The sequence below is a fragment of the Talpa occidentalis genome, unplaced genomic scaffold (assembly GCF_014898055.3).
Source record: "Talpa occidentalis isolate TD23 unplaced genomic scaffold, MPIMG_talOcc4v2.1 talOcc4.3, whole genome shotgun sequence".
In the NCBI taxonomy this organism is placed as follows: domain Eukaryota; kingdom Metazoa; phylum Chordata; class Mammalia; order Eulipotyphla; family Talpidae; genus Talpa; species Talpa occidentalis.
The window spans coordinates 36,450,616-36,469,673 of record NW_023603184.1 but is presented as its reverse complement, the minus strand read 5'-3'; the positions used below and the strand labels follow the sequence as shown (position 1 = coordinate 36,469,673).

Genomic DNA, 19,058 nt, shown 5'->3' with positions numbered 1-19,058 from the left:
CAGGTTCCAAGAATATAAATTGAAATATAAAGTTCAACCCAAAGAGAAAGTATAGAAGTGTTCTGAGGCAGACGGAGAAACAAAGGCAGCCAGAAGGCTGAAGGTGGAGTGTAAAGCACACTTGAGAACTCAGAGTGAAATGACTTTGTTCTTAAGAGTTTTCACAACTATCCCCATAGTTCAAAACTATGAATCATCACAGCCTCAGGAGCTAGACTTTTAGCATTTCCAATTTACAACAGAGAGCTATTGATGCAACTTTGAAGGAATAAGTGATGCACTGAGTGCATCTCCTGTTCAGGACCTTGAAGGAGCTGAAACAGTGAATAAGAATCAGGGCTGAGTGACTCTTGGAGCAGGTGAATCAGAAAGAAAGACTTCATGAAGCTGTGGGTGTGGTCGTGGTGGTTACAGGAGGGGGGAGAATGGAGAAGGGAGAAGTTACCCCTGTTTGCTATGACCAGCCAAGAATTCAAGGTGAAGGGCATCACCAATTTGATGTATTTGAAGACGGATTAAGTGGGTGTTTTCACACATTCTGGGAAACCTCTGAGAGCTTGAGAAATCATAGTTTATGGCTGAATAACAGCAAATAGACCAGAACAGACCCCCTGAAGTGTGAGAAAGAAAGGCAGATTATTGATCTAGTACTGACTACAGAGGGCCTTTATTCTGGGCTAATGGATTTGGATTTGATCTTTTGATAATATTCTTATCAGAATAGTGCCATTTCCATATTTGTCTTTTAAAAATATTAGTCTAGCATCAGATTAGAAAGTGAAATGGAAGAAGTATGAGATTTATTAGGTGACAGTTATTGTGGTAAAAAATGCAAATCTTGTGTCTGAAGCACGCAAACACAAATGGAAGTAAATGAGAGGTGCAAATAGGACACTTTGGGGTTGGAAATTTCACGTACTGTTGCCTGGCTTAAAGTAGTAGGTAAAGGATGGAAGGTGTCAAAGTGCTGTTTGGATTTCTCGTCCCAATCTTGGACATAATGATGGTATTGTTCAAAGAGATGACAAACACTTGAGAAGCAGTTCTTTGGTCAAGAGAAATGATCATGAAATCCAGTGACTTTCAGGAGCCAGGGGCCATTCTGTTCTGAAAGAAATTATTATTATTATTTTTTAAATAATAAATTTTATTTTTATATTCCCCATACAATTGCAAACCCCCCATTCTGACCCCAATCCCTCCCCTCCCGCCCCCCACCCCCCAAAAAGTGTCTCTGGTTCATAGTTTTTGTTGATTTTGATTTTCACTTTCTTATAGTTATTCATTTTCCTGGTCCCTTATTTAAGTTTTCTAGATTCCTGCTATGAGTGAGACCATCCGGTATTTTTCTTTTTCTTTCTGGCTTATTTCGCTGAGCATGATCCCTTCCAGCGCCATCCATGGTGCTGCAAATTGCATGTGTTTATCTCTGAAAGAAATTATTAAAAAGATTTTTCATAAATTATTTAGGGTAATAAGTAATGACATTACTTAAATGGAAGGAAGAATGGAAAGATGAGTGGAAATATAGGGATGTAGTGCTTCTTGATTAGGTGTGTGGAAGGTTGTCTCTAATGATAGTTATCTGGGCATCCATCAAGCAGGGTAGATGGATGGAAGAGCTGAGAGACTATATTTGAGAAAGCAAATTGGGAATAATAAGTTGGTAAATGAGAGAAGGGAAAGAGATGTTTATGTATCAATTAGTGGAACGCTTAGGAAGGGGGCAAAATAGTCCAGAAAATAGTTTTGTCTTAGGTTTTAAACAAAGTGATACCCACTTTGTTGAATTAAGGAAATAATTATTAGACCGTGAGAGGGAAAATGGATATGACACCAATAGGCACAGGTAAGGGAAGACGCTATGACCTGTTTAGTCAGTTGGGAAAGCAGAAAACACACAATTCCAGAATCTTGGTGACAGAGACAGGATGAGTCATTTGGTGAACAAGTTACTAATGCTCTATAAAGTCAGGCATTGAATGGTATGTAACAGACTTAAAATGTGAGGTGTAGGCCATGGATAAACTGTGTGTGTCTTCCTTACAGGACAGCAGCTGGAGTAGGAGCAGTAAGGCTAAGCAGCATGGGTGGTAACCCGCACAACAGCTCAGGGATGCCTCCTTTCATCCTCACGGGGCTCCCGGGGCTGGAGGCCTCCCAACACTGGATGTTTCTGCTCCTTGGGCCCCTCTACACTGTCTCCATTGTGGGCAATGCCCTTATCCTTTTCATTGTCAAGGAGGAGCAGAGCTTACATCAGCCTATGTACTATTTTCTGTCCCTACTATCAATTAATGACTTAGGTGTGTCTTTTTCCACGCTGCCCACGGTGCTGGTCACATATTGCTTCCATTTAAAGAAGATTAGTTTTGATTCTTGTATGGCTCAAATGTTCTTTATCCATTTCTTCTCCTTCATGGAGTCCGGGATCCTGCTGGCTATGAGTTTTGACCGCTACGTGGCCATCTGTAACCCCCTGCGATATGCCACAGTGCTCACGGATTCCCGTGTGGTCCGCATGGGCCTATCTGTGATCATCCGTAGTTTCTGTGTAGTCTTCCCCCTACCTTTCCTTCTGAAGAGGTTGCCCTTCTGCAAACCCAACATACTCTCCCATGCTTACTGCCTACATCCAGATCTGATCCGCCTGCCCTGTGGAGACATCACCGTCAATAATATTTTTGGTCTATTCATTGTCATCTCTACCTTTGGACTGGACTCTGCACTTATTCTTCTTTCCTATGTGCTCATTATGCGCTCTGTACTTGCTATTGCCTCTCGGAGGAACGATTAAAGACACTCAACACATGTGTGTCACACATGTGTGCTGTGCTCGTCTTCTACGTGCCCATGGTTGGGGTGTCCATGGCCGCTCGCTACGGGAGGCACGCCCCGGAGTACGTGCATACGTTTTTGTCCCTGATCTATCTCTTTGTACCTCCCATGCTCAACCCTGTCATCTATTCCATCAAAACCAAGGAGATTCGTCGGAGGCTTTGCAAACTACTACTGAGAACCAAGTTTTAAGCAGGGTGATTGTAAGGGGTCAAGAGTAAGAAGATATTCATTGTCACTCCACACATTTGAGTTTTCATGAACCGGCTTGAGAAAACACTTAACATTTCTTTTTGGGCACTAACCTACTATTAGTATTTCTGCCATAATGTTTAATGACAGACTGGGCATAGTTAAGAATCAAAATATTGGATTTTGACAAAATAAACTGGTCATAATTTAGCAAAATATATTTGCTCAATTCTCCTCTTTTTAAATTCATTAATGTACAACTTTATATCCAGTCCCTTATTTGGTCACAGTATGTTTCTATCATCCTTGTTTAAAATGAAGCATCCAAAGGAACTATTAATTACTATGTTAATATTGCCATAATATGTAAAGGATTATTTTCCCAAGATTATAACAAAGGCAGTTCTATTTATTTTATTTTTTTTTAGTTCTATTTTTAATCTTTTGAAGAGCATCTATGCTATTTTCCATAGTGGATGCATTATTTTACATTTCCACCATAGTGTACAAGTGTCTGAATTTCTCCACATACTCACCAACACCTCTGTCCTTTGTTATCTTGGTAACTGCCTTTTTGACAGGCGTGAGGTGATAACTCATGTTTTCATACAGTGATTCTGAGCATGTGTTGCCATATGCTTATCTTCTCTAGAGAAATGTCTATTTAACTTCTTAACTCATATTTTAAATTAAGGTTGACATTTCTGTTGCTACTAATTTGCAGGGCCTCCTCATCTTATGGAGATTTACCACTTAACAGATGCACCGTTTGCAAATATTTTCTTCTCTTCCATATGTTGCCTTTATACTCTGTTGGTTGTTTGCTTTACAGAAGTTTTTAAATTTAATGTAGTCTCATTTTATTTTTTGTTGTGCTACTTTTGTTTTTAGTGTTATAACTATATGATCCAGCAATATCACTTTTATGTATTTATCCAAAAGTTCTGAAATAGGATCTCAAGGATATTGTCACAGTCCCTTGTTCATTGCAGCACTGTTCACACTAGGTAAAATGTGGAAGCAACTTAGATGTTAATGATCCAATAAATGGATAAAGAGAATGTGATATATACATATATCACTTGTGTTATATGTACACACACACAATGGGACACTATACAGCTATAAAAAAAACATAATCTTGCCATTTATGACATGGTTGGACCTTAAGAAGATTATAATAAGTGGAACAAATCAGACTGAGCAAAACTAATGTCACATAATTTCACTCATTCACGGCAGGAAGAAATAAAGCAAATGAACAAATGAAACAAAAACACATCTTTATTTTTTTTTTGAGATTTATTTATTTATTTTTATTTTTTAAAAATAAATTTTATTTTTATATTCCCCATACAATTGCAATCCCCTTATTTTGACCCCAATCCCTCTCCTCCCTGCACCCCACCATCCATAGAGTGTCTGTGGTTCATAGCTGTTTGTTGATTTTGATTTTTACTTTCTTATAGTTATTCATTTTCCTGGTCCCTTATTTAAGTTTTCTAGATTCCTGCTATGAGTGAGACCATCCGGTATTTTTCTTTTTCTTTCTGGCTTATTTCGCTGAGCATGATCCCTTCCAGCGCCATCCATGTTGCAGCAAATTGCATGACAAAAACACATCTTTAGATTTAAGAAACACAATGTGGTCACCAGAGTGGAAGGGAGGTTAGAGGGTGGACAAGTCAGTTAAGGCGGGTCAGTTGTACAATGGTGGGTGGAAACTAGACTTTTGGTGGAGATTGCAATATATCATATACAGATTTTGATAATGTGCACTTGAAACATATATATGTATATATATTTAAAAAGCAATGTTACCCCAATAAAAATTTTAAAAATATTACCACTGTATCTATCTCTTAAATCCTACTACCCCTAACCATTCTCCTCTTCTTCACAAAAAACATTTGCTCTACATTTAAATCATATAGATTCTTAAGACAAGCTACTTTATGCCTCTTTTTATACTTCGTTCTGCTATTCTAACTTGGAAAAGCTTCCATGTATTTTATGCTTATATTTTTATTCATCAAAAATATTTATTAGACAGTTAGCATGGGTTAGATACTGGCTCAGTTCTGGGTTATCTTTTTTTTCTTTAAAAAAAGATTCATTTATACAAGAACTGGGGTACAGGCCAGAGGTGTGGGAGGGTGAGAGAATTCACCAGAGACAGAGCAGGAAGCAGAATAGGCAGATGGACCAAAAACACTGTGGGCGAGACAGGAGAGGTCTGCTGCAACATGTGGGTATCTCCTGGCCAGCCAGGGTTCAAACCCATGCTGCAGAGGCTGTGGACAGCTTCACAGTGCTGGGCTCAACCCGCTGAGCCACTGGGGAGGCCCTCTGGGTTATCTTCTTATGAAATATTTTTAGCATTCCCTTTACTCCTTCCAGCAGAAGTAAAACAGATGTTTCATTGTTTCTAGTATGTTTATTATATATATATATATATATATATATATATACACCTATACCTTAAATGATATTCATACATGCTGAAGATTTTCTTATCAAAATACCTCATTAAAGATGTCATCGTTATTCATATTTTGTTATTCATATATTGTTGAACATTTTCATAGAAAATAAAATGTATTTGGAAGGATTTAAAATGTTTATTAGTACTTTAATCTGGCTAGTGAGAATTAGTAAGATTTATTTTCTATTTATCTTTTTTCTCTTCTGTAAAGCACATGTATTGTCTTTTAATAAAGTCAGAGAGCGCATGAGAGAATGCAGTACCTGAGAATGATTTCAGAGCTCTGAGGGAGCATCACAAGGGAGAGGGCCAGTGATGGTGCCCCTGCTGGCTCCCCATCAAGGCATTTTCCAAATGCTCCTCTCTGCTCATCTCCAGAGAGCAGCATTTTCTTTCCTTAGGGGACTCATTCATTTCCAGATGGGGGCCCGTGGGCTGTGGAGGGCAGCATCACTACTCATGAGGGCGTGATTCTGGGCCCCCGAGACTCATTCCACCTGATGCATATCAAGAACACATCCAACTTTCACTTCCCATTTCCCATTTCACCAGAGGCCTGTGCTGGCCAGAATATTTGCTATGTAGTTAAAGGATATCAGATCATTAGTTTAAAACAAATGACAGAATATTTATTTATGGCAGGCCTGATAGCAGGACTAGTCCCACTTGGTGTTTTTCTTAAACCGGGTTCACTAGACCTGTCATTTATAATTTCTAATGCTCATTTTACCAGCTACGAAGTAATACTAATGATAACATTTCTTGATTACTTATTATTGTTTACTGAAAATAAAGTACCAATGATAGGTAAAGAGGTTATTAAGTGATCAAAGTGAGCATTCAAACGTAGAAGAAACCCAGCAGATTTTAATCTGTAAGAGCTGTTCCAATGAACTAAGATTGACTCTAGTTTATGTAGGCAGGAACACTGAGTCACTGAATCATATTGTTTAAAAATGAACAATGGTGTAAAAAATAAAAGATTAAAATAAAATGCACACACGTCAAAAAAAAGAATGTAAATTCTTAACAGGAGGTGTTCTAAGTTGTTAAGACCTAAAGATATGCTGATGATAGAGGACAGCAATGTAGGATTTATTCTCTTTTCTAAAAAATGCACTACAGAGATGCAAAGGCTGGGTGCTATTATTAAGTCTTGTTTACCTGATTCCTGGGTCTTCAGTGGGTTTGAAAGGGCTGGCTTTACCTTCAGGCAGCAGATTCCTGCATTCAGGAGGGAGATTGCTCTCTCGTACTCCAAGTCTGTGGGAATGGCTTTTCTCTCTTGCCTGTTTAATCTGTATTTTACAGTATGTTCACATTATGTGCCAGTCAAAGCTAAAAAAAATATTTTGTGTGTGTGTGTGTGTGTGCATTGCATACAGAATAGGTTAACTTGTTGCAGAATAGGTTAACTTGTCCAGGATCACACAGCTGGTTGAAAGGAGGATCAGGAAGTGAACCCAGACTGACTGACAACCAAGTTTAGGGCTACTGTGATTTCGAGTTGATGAAACTATTTTGAAACTGTTGCAATTTTTTCTTTTATTGCCTTCCAAACATATTATAGGGGCAGGATGGCACTGAGCAGGTTTTCTATGATGGGAGCAGACTGGGTAAAGGAGGAGTCCAGGAGCCCTCGGTGGCTTTCCCAGGCTTTTATTGAGCTTTACACGTATTGTAGCAACCAGGTCACAGCAGGCAGGGGTGCCAGGGGGCCAGGAGGCCAAGAGGCCTTCCAGGCCCTGGCAAGTCTTTACTCTGGGCTTCTCTCTCTCTCTTCTGGCTTTCTTTCTCCCCTTCTCTTTCCCACTTCTTTCCTGCCTCTGCTTCTCTTGGTGACTGTCTCAATACTCCTCCCATGGCCCACAGAGGTAAATAAGACAGCTTACAACAATGTAACAACTGCAGGTGCCCCATCAGGCAGGGCAATCCTAATGGTGGGAGGACAGAAAAGCCTGAAAACCATTTACTCTACACACACTTAGTATAAATAGTTTTAGGCTGGACTAGAGATTTGCAAGATATCAAATCACAAAGGAAGCTCATCCATTCATGTAAGGGCTACTTGAGAACTGCTGAAAAATAGGCCCCATGTTAAGCACGAGGGAATCCAGGGTGAAAATGGCAGAAGGGCACTTACTTTGTGAACTCAGTGTTGCCTTATAGCATCATGGCTGAGTACCTAGACACAAATACTAATTCTGTCACTTACCTTTTCTGGTGACTTTGGAAAAATATAAATAATGTCTGTTTCATAAGGCTATTGTAAAATTGAAATGAATTAATGGAGCTAACTGATACATGAAACACTCAATAAATACACATAAGTGTTATTATTGGTGGGGAGGATTATTCCAGTTCAGAGAGCTAAGATATCAGGGTTATGGTCTGTGGTAGCCTGTAGGACCACAAATTTCTCTAGTGCACATTGACTTGGATTAATTTAGCTCGAAAAGTGAATCAATATTACTTTACAAAGATTCTAACCAATAAGGAAAAGAGGGTTTGGATTGGGAATAGGTTTGTTAAAAAAAAAGGAGTGACACAGTGTGAGCCCTTTCTGCAAGATGATGCTGTGGGACTGATAGGCATCTAATACATGGACAACAAAGCATCAACCAAATAGGTATGTGCATGTCACATGTGCTGAACATGTGATTCGCTAAGTAATGTGGTAACCAGTTTTGCAAACTTATGAGAAGAATGCTGATGCTGTTAGGTTAATGGTATAATTTATGTCCAAAATATTAGCTTATGCTTACTATTTGCTAAACATTGTGCTAGATACTTTGATAATTTAATTTAACTTAATGTAATGGGGAGACTGTTCAAACCACAAGATCTATAAGTCCTCAAAATGAAGGTATGGAGTCTGTGAGCCCAGAAGTGTTTTCTTTCATTAGGAGAAAATAAGAAATAACTTAGGGAAAGGGGTGCGATGTGATCAAGCAATAGTGGAATCTTGGGGGGTCATTACGAGGGAAGATTGAGTGGGGTGTTCCATATTCCATTGCTTGCTCAAGTTCAAGAGCCTGCCAAGTTAAGTTTTTTTTTTTAAGATTTATTCATTTATGCATTCAAGAACAGGGGTACAGGCCAGAGGTGTGGGGGTGAGAGGATTCACCAGAGACAGAGGGGAACAGAACAGGCAGATTGACCGAAATACACTGCTGAGGGGAGCAGCGGGGCGAATCAGGAGAGGTCTGCTGCACCATGGGGGTCACCTCCCTGGCTGGGGATCAAACTGTGCTGCAGTGGCTTCGGTTAGCTTCACAGGTTGAGTGTTAACCCCTTGCGCCACCAGGGAGGCCCGCCTGCCACCTTTAGAAGCGTCCTCCAAGATTTTCACAATTCTTTTGCTCTCTTTCCTCAGGTTCTCACTGAGTTCTGAAGCCTGCACTGTACATCTTGTCCAACGCACAGACGCAGCAAGATAATGGCCAAGGCCCAGGAGCAGACTCCCCCCTTCTCTCACCCACGTTTCTCTACCAAGGGTCTCTTGTATGTCTCCTCCAAATCTCCCTGCAGCAAGGTGCAAGTCAAGGTGGAAAAGCAAGACAGTTTTCCAACTTCTATTCAAAAGTTTTTTGGCAGAAGAAAAGTTGGCAAATCATTAAAATAGCTCTTTTTCCCTAAGTACTTGCTTGGGGATCTTGAGTTTCACGGTCAACTGGATCTGTAAGCATTTGCACAACAATTTTACAAAAGAGGAATCAGGAACTTGAGAAAATTAAATAACTTTCTAAAGATCATCCCTCAGACAGGGAAGGAGGTTTAGAATCAGATCTGCATATAGGGTGACAAATTGTCCCATTTTGCAGCAACTGAGGGTTTTCCCCAATGCAGGATTTTCATTGCTAAAATCAGTAGCGTGCCAGGCAAACCTGGATGGTCATTCTATTTGCCAAGTACAAATAAGTATGCTCTTAGTGGTTCTGTTATTTTGCTTCTTGAAATCTATTTGGGTTGTGGCAGTCAGTAGGAAGAGTCGCAATTTAGGAGCCAGTGAGAGACAGGGTCTGATTTCAATCGACTGTTTTTGAATTATTGAATAGGTTCTTTCTGGGCTTCTGAAGGAAAACACAGTTCTAAGTCTTAATTTCTTTCAAACCTCTTAAGGGAAGAAATGCGAGGACACAGAGGATCCATCTATTTAAAACGTTTGCATTCCCTGCAGTCCCAGTCACCTCCTTGAGCGCCAGGACTGACTGGGCCTGGGGGATTCTAAATCAGCAGCTTTAAATAGATCAGGGCAGGAATGGGTGGAGGCTGGCAGGAAGCTGTGTGTAGAGTACAAGGTCCTTGTTTCCCCCTCGCTCCCATAGACACTTCACCTGTCTCTTTCCTCTGGTTCAGCAGAACTGTCCTGGAGAGGTAAGTTGGGACTCCAATTCTCCCCTCACTTAGGAATCTCATTCATACCTTCAAAATCTAGTTAGCACAGTACAAACATTTGAAAGAGGAGAGGCTGGCTATGATTCATGTGTGGAGACTTTTCGCTGCATTCTTTTTCCATATTCCCAAACCCACCCTCCCATCCATGGCCCTTGGTGCCAGAAATCCCACTAACCTGGCTTCATCCTTATGGTTTTACTTTATGGTTCTTAGTCAGTGTAGAGCTAATTTTTGAAGATTTTATTTGGTATGACACACACTCTTAATATTCTCATTAGGTAGGTAAAATTCTGAGGAAAAATGTCTGAGCCTTTGGTTTGGAAACTGGAAACTAGAAATGGGAAGACAGTATAGAAGAAAGATCAAGAAGTCTCATCCACTACATATTCCTTTTTATCACCACTTTCTTGGTTGCCATTTATTAAATAGATATATCTTGAGCCAGGGTCCTTCCAATGCATTTTAAATGTTTTACTCTTTAGACTTTATTTTTCTATATAATACTGTAAAAATGAAAATAAGGTATGAAGAAGTAAACTAAATTCACAATTGAGATAAAAACTCAGTTTTTAGATGATAGTTATTTAATTGTCTAAATTCACTTTACACTTAAGCACATAGTTCATACCTTTCTCCTAAAAGAGTTAATGTATCTATTTAATCAATATTTATTAATTAGAACTAGATCTGGTCATCCCTGAGTTCTAGCCCAGGGCTCCCAGAGATTTGTCTAAGCATTGAAGATAAAATGAGAAGAAAGAAAAGATAATTATAAGAACTTATAATTTATTGGGGGAGAAAATACAAATCAAATAACAGATACACATTAATTCACTGTAAGTCTAAAGTATGATAAGAATCATGAGAAAAGTGTGTGTGAGGATATATAACAGAGACATACAAGCATGAGTACAAGAGTAAGGATGATTCAAATAACTGGATGCTGACAAGCAGATTCACAGCCAGTATGTTTCTGCATAGGATGGTAAGGGTGTCTGAATTCTTATTTCAGAAGGTAAGGGAAGTCATTGGAAACTTTCCAGAAGGAGTGTAACATCTTTTAAATTTATATTATGAGTAGAAATGGGTAGAAAAGGCATGCCAGAGCATAGCAGAAAGAGTGGACGACTAGTCAGGAAGCTGTGCTGACCTCCTGGGTGAAGCTACTGAGGGACAGATTACAGCAGAAGTGAGGAAATGAGAGAAGCCAGTGTGAAGAATATTTTGGAAAAGTGATAATACATTGCTGAGATCTGGGACTGGGAGAGAGTGTGAAATGTGTTCTAGGTTTTTCTGGCTTGAGTGCATGGATAAATGGTGATGGTCTCTAATTACATGATAAATATTGGAGATCAAGTATGCTGATTAACAAAAAGTTCAGCTTTGCATATGTTGTGTTTGACTACTGATGAGCTGTTACAATTGATAGTCCAATAAGGAGCTGGATACTTTAATCTACAAGAAGAGAAATCTAAACTGGAGACATACATTTGAAATCATTGGTGTATGGGATTGAGAAAGAGCATCATGAATAGAAAATTATTTTGAATATATTAGTAATGAAAGAGAACAGAGAAATGAGTGATAGCTTGAAAAATAAATAGGTAAATATTTATTTATATAAATATTTATTTATATATTCATTTATATATTATTTATATATTTAATATAATATATAATATAATATATAATATATTTAATAATATTATAAATATTTATATATTATTTATATATATTTATAAATATTTATTTATAAATAAATAAATTAATAAATAGGGGCAATAAATAGGTTTTTTTTGTTTGCCGTGATAGTGAATTCTGAAATTAATCTTCAATGAGGAAAAAGTTGGTGTAGGTGGCACTTATCTAAAGCTAACAGGAGAGTTTTTTTTTCTGATTTTTTTAAACAAATGGAGTGCCCCAACATTTTCATAATGTAGCTAAATTATCTGAAACGAAGGCTGTAGGTGGAATCAGATACCCACTGTTGACTTTCTTTCTTTTTTTTGCTAACTCTCTTATAAGCTGGAACCCCATAAGTTGCTTTGTAGTGCTAGTGCATTCATGGGCACTCCATGCTTTGGAGTGGGGATTCCAAGGGTACAGCCTAGGTTTTAAAGAACACCAAGCCTGGAACTCCAGGAATCTCACTTACATTCCATTGCAAACTTGTAAGAGATCTTTCAAAATTATCTGAGTCTGAAAATTCTAGAACTGTATCCTAACACTTAGCTTAGATTTCTTCTATTTTTAAAATTAATTTTTAACCTTAATAGAAGTGATTTAAATCTCTGGTTCTCAAACTTCACTGCCTTTTGGAATTGCCTCAGAAGTTTTACAATAATACTGATTCCTTATTTCCACTGCCAGAGATTTTGATTTAATTGTCATGAGTGTGGCTCAGGCAGAGGGTTTTTTTCTTTTTTAAGTTCCTTAGATGAATCTAACATATACCACATTTTGGAAAACCTTAATATATATAAAAGAAAAATAATATAAACATGAAAGAGAGAAAAAGCAAAAGCAATTGGGAATGAAGATCATGAGAATCTGCATACTTGGTGGGTACTTGAGGAACTCAAATAACAAAGAGAGGGTGAGGAACTAGAATGGTTTTTGAATATAGATGAGAAGTGAGACCTAATTCAGAATATAGGGGAAAATGTCATCATTTGAATGAGAGAGAGTGATTTAGTAAGTTGAGTTTATTAGGAAAAAGTTCATGTAAAATGCACTCTACCTCACTTCTTTCTTTCCCTTTGATTTTGAGTTTATGATGTTTTTTAGTTGAAGTAAAATTGGTTTATAACATTGTTTGAATTTCAGAGGTATAGGATCTCCTCTTTCGTATTCTGAATATATATACATATATATATATGCCAATATATAGATACACAGTGGAATACTACTCAGCCATTAAAAAGATAAACTTGAGCTTCCATATGATCCAGCAATTCCACTCGTAGGTATTTACCCAAAGGACACAGAAATATCAATTCCACCTGCACCCCTATGTTTATAGCAGCACTATTTACAATAGCTAAGCTTTGGAAACAACCCAAATGCCCAAAAATAGATGACTGGATCAAGAAGATGAGGTATATATATACCATGGAATATTACTCAGCATTCAAAAAAGATAAACACATGCAATTTGCAGCAACATGGATGGCGCTGGAAGGGATCATGCTCAGCGAAATAAGCCAGAAAGAAAAAGAAAAATACCGGATGGTCTCACTCATAGCAGGAATCTAGAAAACTTAAATAAGGGACCAGGAAAATGAATAACTATAAGAAAGTGAAAATCAAAATCAACAAAAAACTATGAACCAGAGACACTCTATGGAGGGTAGGGGGCAGGAGGGGAGGGATTGGGGTCAAAATAAGGGGGTTGCAATTGTATGGGGAATAAAAAATAAATTTATTATAAAAAAAGATAAACTTGCCATTTGTGACAATATGAATGAAACTGGAGGGGGTTATGCTAAACAAAATAAGTCAAAGGAGAAAAACAAATACCTAATGGTGTCACCTATAGGTGGAATATAGAGAAACAAAACAAAGGGTCAGATAGAGTAGAACCAATAACAAATCTTAGAAATCTAATTGTAGAGCTGAGGCCTCTGGGGTGGGGGTAGGGAACAGAGTGGACTATAGTGTACCTCACTTCTTGAAGAAGTTGGTGGCTAAGAACAGGCAGGAAGAAACACCAAAATCATTTTCTACTATTGGAGAAAAATTTGGATCTTTCTGTAAAGAATACAGAGACAGGAGAAATGAGGAATAATATCTAAAAAACCCAAAAAGAGTCAGGAGTATTTGGAACCTAACACATGTGGATATAGTGTGGAAGGCTTAGGATTATAAACCAGTGACTCATAGCCTGTGCCTTCCTGACCCTTCCATCATCTTTGATATGGAATCTAAGTAACATTGTCCCTGCAACCCTGAGAACAGTGACTCCTGGTCTTCCACTGTCTGACCTCACTCTGGTTGTTTTCCTCTAGAGTCTCATGGCAAGTTTTGGGACTAATGTATCCAGAATTACCAGCTTCATACTAACAGGCTTCCCAGAGATGGAGGGCCTGGAGCACTGGTTAGCTGCCTTTCTCTTGCTGCTATATGCAATCTCCATTGTGGGAAATGCCTTAATTCTCTTCATTATAAAGGAGGAGCAGAGCTTGCACCAGCCAATGTACTACTTCTTATCTCTGTTGTCTGTCAATGACCTGGGCGTATCCTTTTCTACGTTGCCCACTGTATTGGCTGCCATGTGCTTTCATGCTCCAGATACTGCCTTTGATGCCTGCTTGAGCCAAATGTTCTTCATTCACTTTTTCTCCTGGACTGAATCTGGGATCCTGCTGGCCATGAGTTTTGATCGCTACGTGGCCATCTGTAACCCCTTGCGTTATTCTACAGTGCTGACTGATATCCGAGTGGCTCACATGGGCATATCCATCATCATCCGCAGCTTCTGCATGGTCTTCCCACTGCCTTTCCTTCTGAAGAGGCTGCCCTTTTGTAAAGCCAATGTGCTTATTCATTCCTACTGCTTACACCCAGACCTGATCCGCCTGCCCTGTGGAGATACCACCATCAACAGCATGTACGGCCTATCCATTGTCATCTCTGCCTTTGGGGTGGACTCCGTGCTCATTCTCCTCTCTTATGTTCTCATCCTGCGTTCTGTGCTGGCCATTGCTTCCCAGGAGGAGAGGCTTAAGACGCTCAACACGTGTGTGTCACACATCTGTGCTGTGCTCATCTTCTATGTGCCCATGGTTAGTGTGTCCATGGTTCATCGATTTGGGAAGGATGCCCCTGAGTATGTGCACAAGTTCATGTCCCTGGTATATCTCTTTGTGCCTCCTATGCTCAACCCAATTATATATTCCATTAAGACAAAGGAAATCCGTAAGAGATTACGGAAAATGCTATTGGGACCTAAGTTATGACCAGGGAGAAAACTTATGGAAAGCTATGTGCCTTAGGAGCTTGCTGCTCTTGGGGTGTCTATGCCAGCCATTGGAGGATTTCAGTTTGCCCTTTTATGTGGATCTATATTGGTTGTATAATATAGGCTGGTAATAGCCCAGGACTGGGAAACTCAGGCTGCCCTATATTGTACTTAATACGTCACAAATGGCTTCTCTCAGGCTCCACAAGGAAGAGGGTTTTCAATTAGACTTTTTTATTTGCTCCAATGTACTATTAAAAAATCTATGCTTTCAAGTCAATCTCAAAAATAGACAAAAAGTACACATAAATTGTGTTATAACTGGGGATTATGTTACTTGAGATTATATATATATCACCAATACTTTTAAAAGGAATAATAGTTTTGAATATCTTTAAACTTTAAAAACTAAGTTTATAATAGCTGTGACAACTTTGCACTGTTTTGAAATAAAAAAGAGTATTCCTGAGTTGTATAAAATAAAACATATATGCTTGCTTGGTGGACTATGTAACATAACACCTGTTTCATAGAAAAAAAATAAATGTCATTCCTTGGGAGTTGCTGGGAGAATTAACTTCCTTAGTAACCTCTCTTGCCCGGGACCAGCCTCCGGCAAAATATCGTGTCAGGGGTTCCTGAAAGTATGAGACGGCCTAGGCGACCTGTAAGGGGCTGAAACTTAAGGGCTGAGGGGAAGGGGATAAGGTAGTGAGGAGACTCTGACACTGGATGAGGTGCAAGTATCTTCTGCCGAGAGACTCAACAGATCTTTATTTATTCATTTTTAGTAAGCAGAAAAAAAAATACATCATCATGTGTAAAGCAGAAACAATTAGTGTATTTTATCCCATGGACTACTGGCTCCTATGGGTCCCAGCTAGACGGTAGCCTTCAAGGTTCATAGATAAAAACCAAACCTTACACTAAAACTTATTATTTCAGCTAGACAATTACCTAAGACAGTTGATAGCCATCAGTACATCCCATCAGCTAAAGCTTAAGCATCAAAAGACTATTTTATTCATATGGCCTTCAGCCGGAGACCAGCAGCTACTCAGCTATCAGAACTTTTTTCTACCTAGAAACTTCTTAACACAGTTAACTTTATTTAAAAACTTTCCTAAGAAACATCTAAATAAAAAGGGAAATTCTAAAAAAGCAAAAGAAGGATTTACTATAATTGTTGCATTGGATTGCTTGTTAGGCATGTCTTCTACCCTTCATGTACAGATAATTTTCCATGCCATTTATTTGCAGTATACTGATGCATATAATTTATTACCTAATGTACTTTCTGGGAAATTTTTCTCTTTTATGACCAAGAACAAAAAATAAAGGGATGTTAGCTCTTCAGCCCCATGGTGTGAGGCACTAGGAATCTTCAGCCCCATGGTGTGAGGCCCTTTACCTTTGGCTCCACCATGTGAGGCCCTTTAATTTCGCTCCTTGCCAGTGTGTTATCTGACTGGGGCAGCAAGGCCCCCTGCTGCACTCTCTAAATGAAAAGTTAACAGATACTAGTGATGTGATGGTGGGGCAAACCTACACACTGTGGCATGGCCAACCACCTGTTAGGAAATGGACTTTTGTGGCCTGTAGTGACCCCCCAAAGGCACAAAACTTCAGCTATGATAGAGCAGAGGAGAGGAGCTGGAGACTACCAGGAAACTGGCAGAGAGTAATCCCTGGAGAGTAACACTCTGCAAGCTCTTGCAAAGCACAGACAACATAGATCACATGGGCTTGCGGGCACTGGACAGACAGAAGCACAATGTGGGAGGTTTTTTTTGGACAGTGGACAAGTCATGACATAATCCAACCCTAATAGATGATTGGGGAAGCAGACACTGAGGCAAAAAGTTATGCAAGAAAAATAGAGAAGATAAATTATCCATTCAATAATCTGTTTAGTTTTGTACATGTGTAACTCGAGAGAAACCTGACACCATCTAAACACATTTCACTGATATTTACATAGGCCTCCAATACTCTTCAAATAGAAAATATAGCTCCCAGACAAAACTTTCCATAAATTACAGCATTCATGTATCATTCACCCAAATCAATGGCATGTGACAGCTTTATAAAAGTTTCATTGACAAAGAGATCTCAGTTGATAGAAATGCAAAAGTCAAAGTTGCTTATTGAACAATCTTGATCTTACATCATTTATTGTTGCTCAGAGTGCTTGAGAAAATTTCTCACTAGAGTATGCCTCCACCTTCATGTCTTTTAGCGGAGATATTTAGCCATAATCTTTACTCAACTGCAAGTTGAGAGATTTTCAATATAGAGATTTTCTGGTGAGTGAATGTACTTCCTGTGGCAGACTATTTTGCTTACAAGCTTTGCTTTTGGTTTGTTGACTTATAAGAACATAACAGCTCATTTATTTACTTTTTCAATAAAATGTATTGAAATCTACAATAGGGTGGTACAGTGTCAGGCTTGAGGGATCAGTCACGATGGAATGTAGTTATTAGGGTTTGTGAGAGAAACCTGCCTGAAGAGATGGGAGGCATATTTTTGCTAGCTACACTTCCATTTAACACCCTCTTACCAAACACATTTTCCGTGGCTACATTGGGATGGGGGAGTGTTGGTGGTGGATATGTAGTAAATGTTCATGTGAACTGTGTTAGGACAGCACAAGGCCTGAGACCCAAAAAGCCTCTACTTAAGATAAATATTCCATGTTTCCAGATGGGAGAAATAAGCTTCCTCGTGTCAATTTGCGATTTCACAATGAAAGACGGAAACAATGATGCATCACAGTCAACTTGAATTACTCTTCTTGACAGCAAAGCCCCGGGTCTCTGATAGAGACAAATTCTTCTGTAAATGTTAAACAGCTTAAACAGACAGGGTGTTAAGTGGTTTTTTCTATATTTGACATGTCATTGCGAAAACAAAATCTATTGTGGATTTTCACACAAAAATCTGAGCATCAGCAATTTACTAAACAAATCTTATATGTAGAAGAGGAATACAAAATAAATCTGAAACTCAAACAAAGAAATTTCTACTAAACAAATACATTTGAATCTTTGTAAATTGGGTTAACGGCACTATAAACCTCAAAATAGTTCCCTAATAAGCTTATATGAACCAGATCAGTATTTAATTTCTTAGATTATAGGCAAAACCTAAGAGATCAAAATTAAAGAAATATAAGACCCTCTTTTCTTCTTTTCACTGCTCAAATTTTGAGTATTTTACCATTTCAATAGGACATGTTGAATTCAAAGAAAAATTTGTTAAATAAGAAGAGGTAAAAGATAGTTTATACTTAAGGTTTTTTTTTTAAAAAAAGAAGAGGTGTTTATCTTAGGCCTTCTTAGAATGGAAGCTGCTGGAATGAACTTAACTTTTTCTTTTTTTTTTTTTTTAATTTTTTTTTTTTTTTTATAGAGGCATGTTTTATTTATTTATTTGTTTGTTTGTTCGTTTTGTTTATACATGCACTGGGTACAGTCAGAAGCACGGGAGGGTGAGAGAATTCACCAGAGCCAGAGCGGGGAGCAGAGCAGGCAGAAGGACCGAAGTAACACTGCTGAGGGGAGCAGCGGGCGGAAGAGTTCTGCGCGCCATGTGGGACCCTCCTCCGGTGGCCGGGGAGCAGCCGGGATCGAACCGGCGCTGCAGAGGCCGCGGGCAGCTTCGCAACCCAGCGCTCAACCACTGCGCCACCGGGGAGGCCCTGAACTTAACTTTTTCTTAGGGCTCCTACCACATAAAAGACATCTAAAAGTGCTGTGCCCTCTCCATGATAAACAAGCAGCATTTCTAATTACCGATGGAAAAGAAAGGAGGACATAGAGAGAAGCCAGAGGCTCTTTTAGAAGGATCATTCTCCTGCTTCCTGGTGTTTTCTCCTGTGACACCACTGGATTTCAACGTTAGGTCTAAGGACAAAGTGTTTTCTTAACTTTTATATAACGGCTTCTCTCACTCTTGCCTTTGCGTATTTGTTTATATGAATATGAACAACATATATGTTTATATGCTCATTATCTTCATCTATATATTAATTAAGGCTTTCAAGGTATTATATTATTGTCATTATTACTTAAATGTTGCAAAATAGAGCTTCCTATATGAATCAGAAAGATTATTATTTAAATTGACCATTCAGACATATTCTGAGTCTAGAAAACTACCCCAATATTTTCTGTTATCCAA

The 19,058-nt window shown here is 38.7% G+C and overlaps 2 protein-coding genes across 2 annotated transcripts; both read left to right on the top strand.

Annotated features, from left to right (window-relative positions):
- The first annotated feature begins 2,086 nt into the window (after positions 1-2,086).
- Positions 2,087-3,030, top strand: LOC119254661 (olfactory receptor 51I2-like). Its single transcript, XM_037521761.1, is given in 2 exon segments — positions 2,087-2,780; positions 2,783-3,030. Coding segments are annotated over 2 exon segments (942 nt in total).
- A 10,896-nt stretch (positions 3,031-13,926) lies between these two features.
- LOC119254660 (olfactory receptor 51I2-like) lies at positions 13,927-14,871 on the top strand. Its single transcript, XM_037521760.1, has one exon. It carries the CDS (start codon positions 13,927-13,929, stop codon positions 14,869-14,871), a length of 945 nt encoding a protein of 314 aa, XP_037377657.1.
- The last annotated feature ends 4,187 nt before the right edge of the window (positions 14,872-19,058 follow it).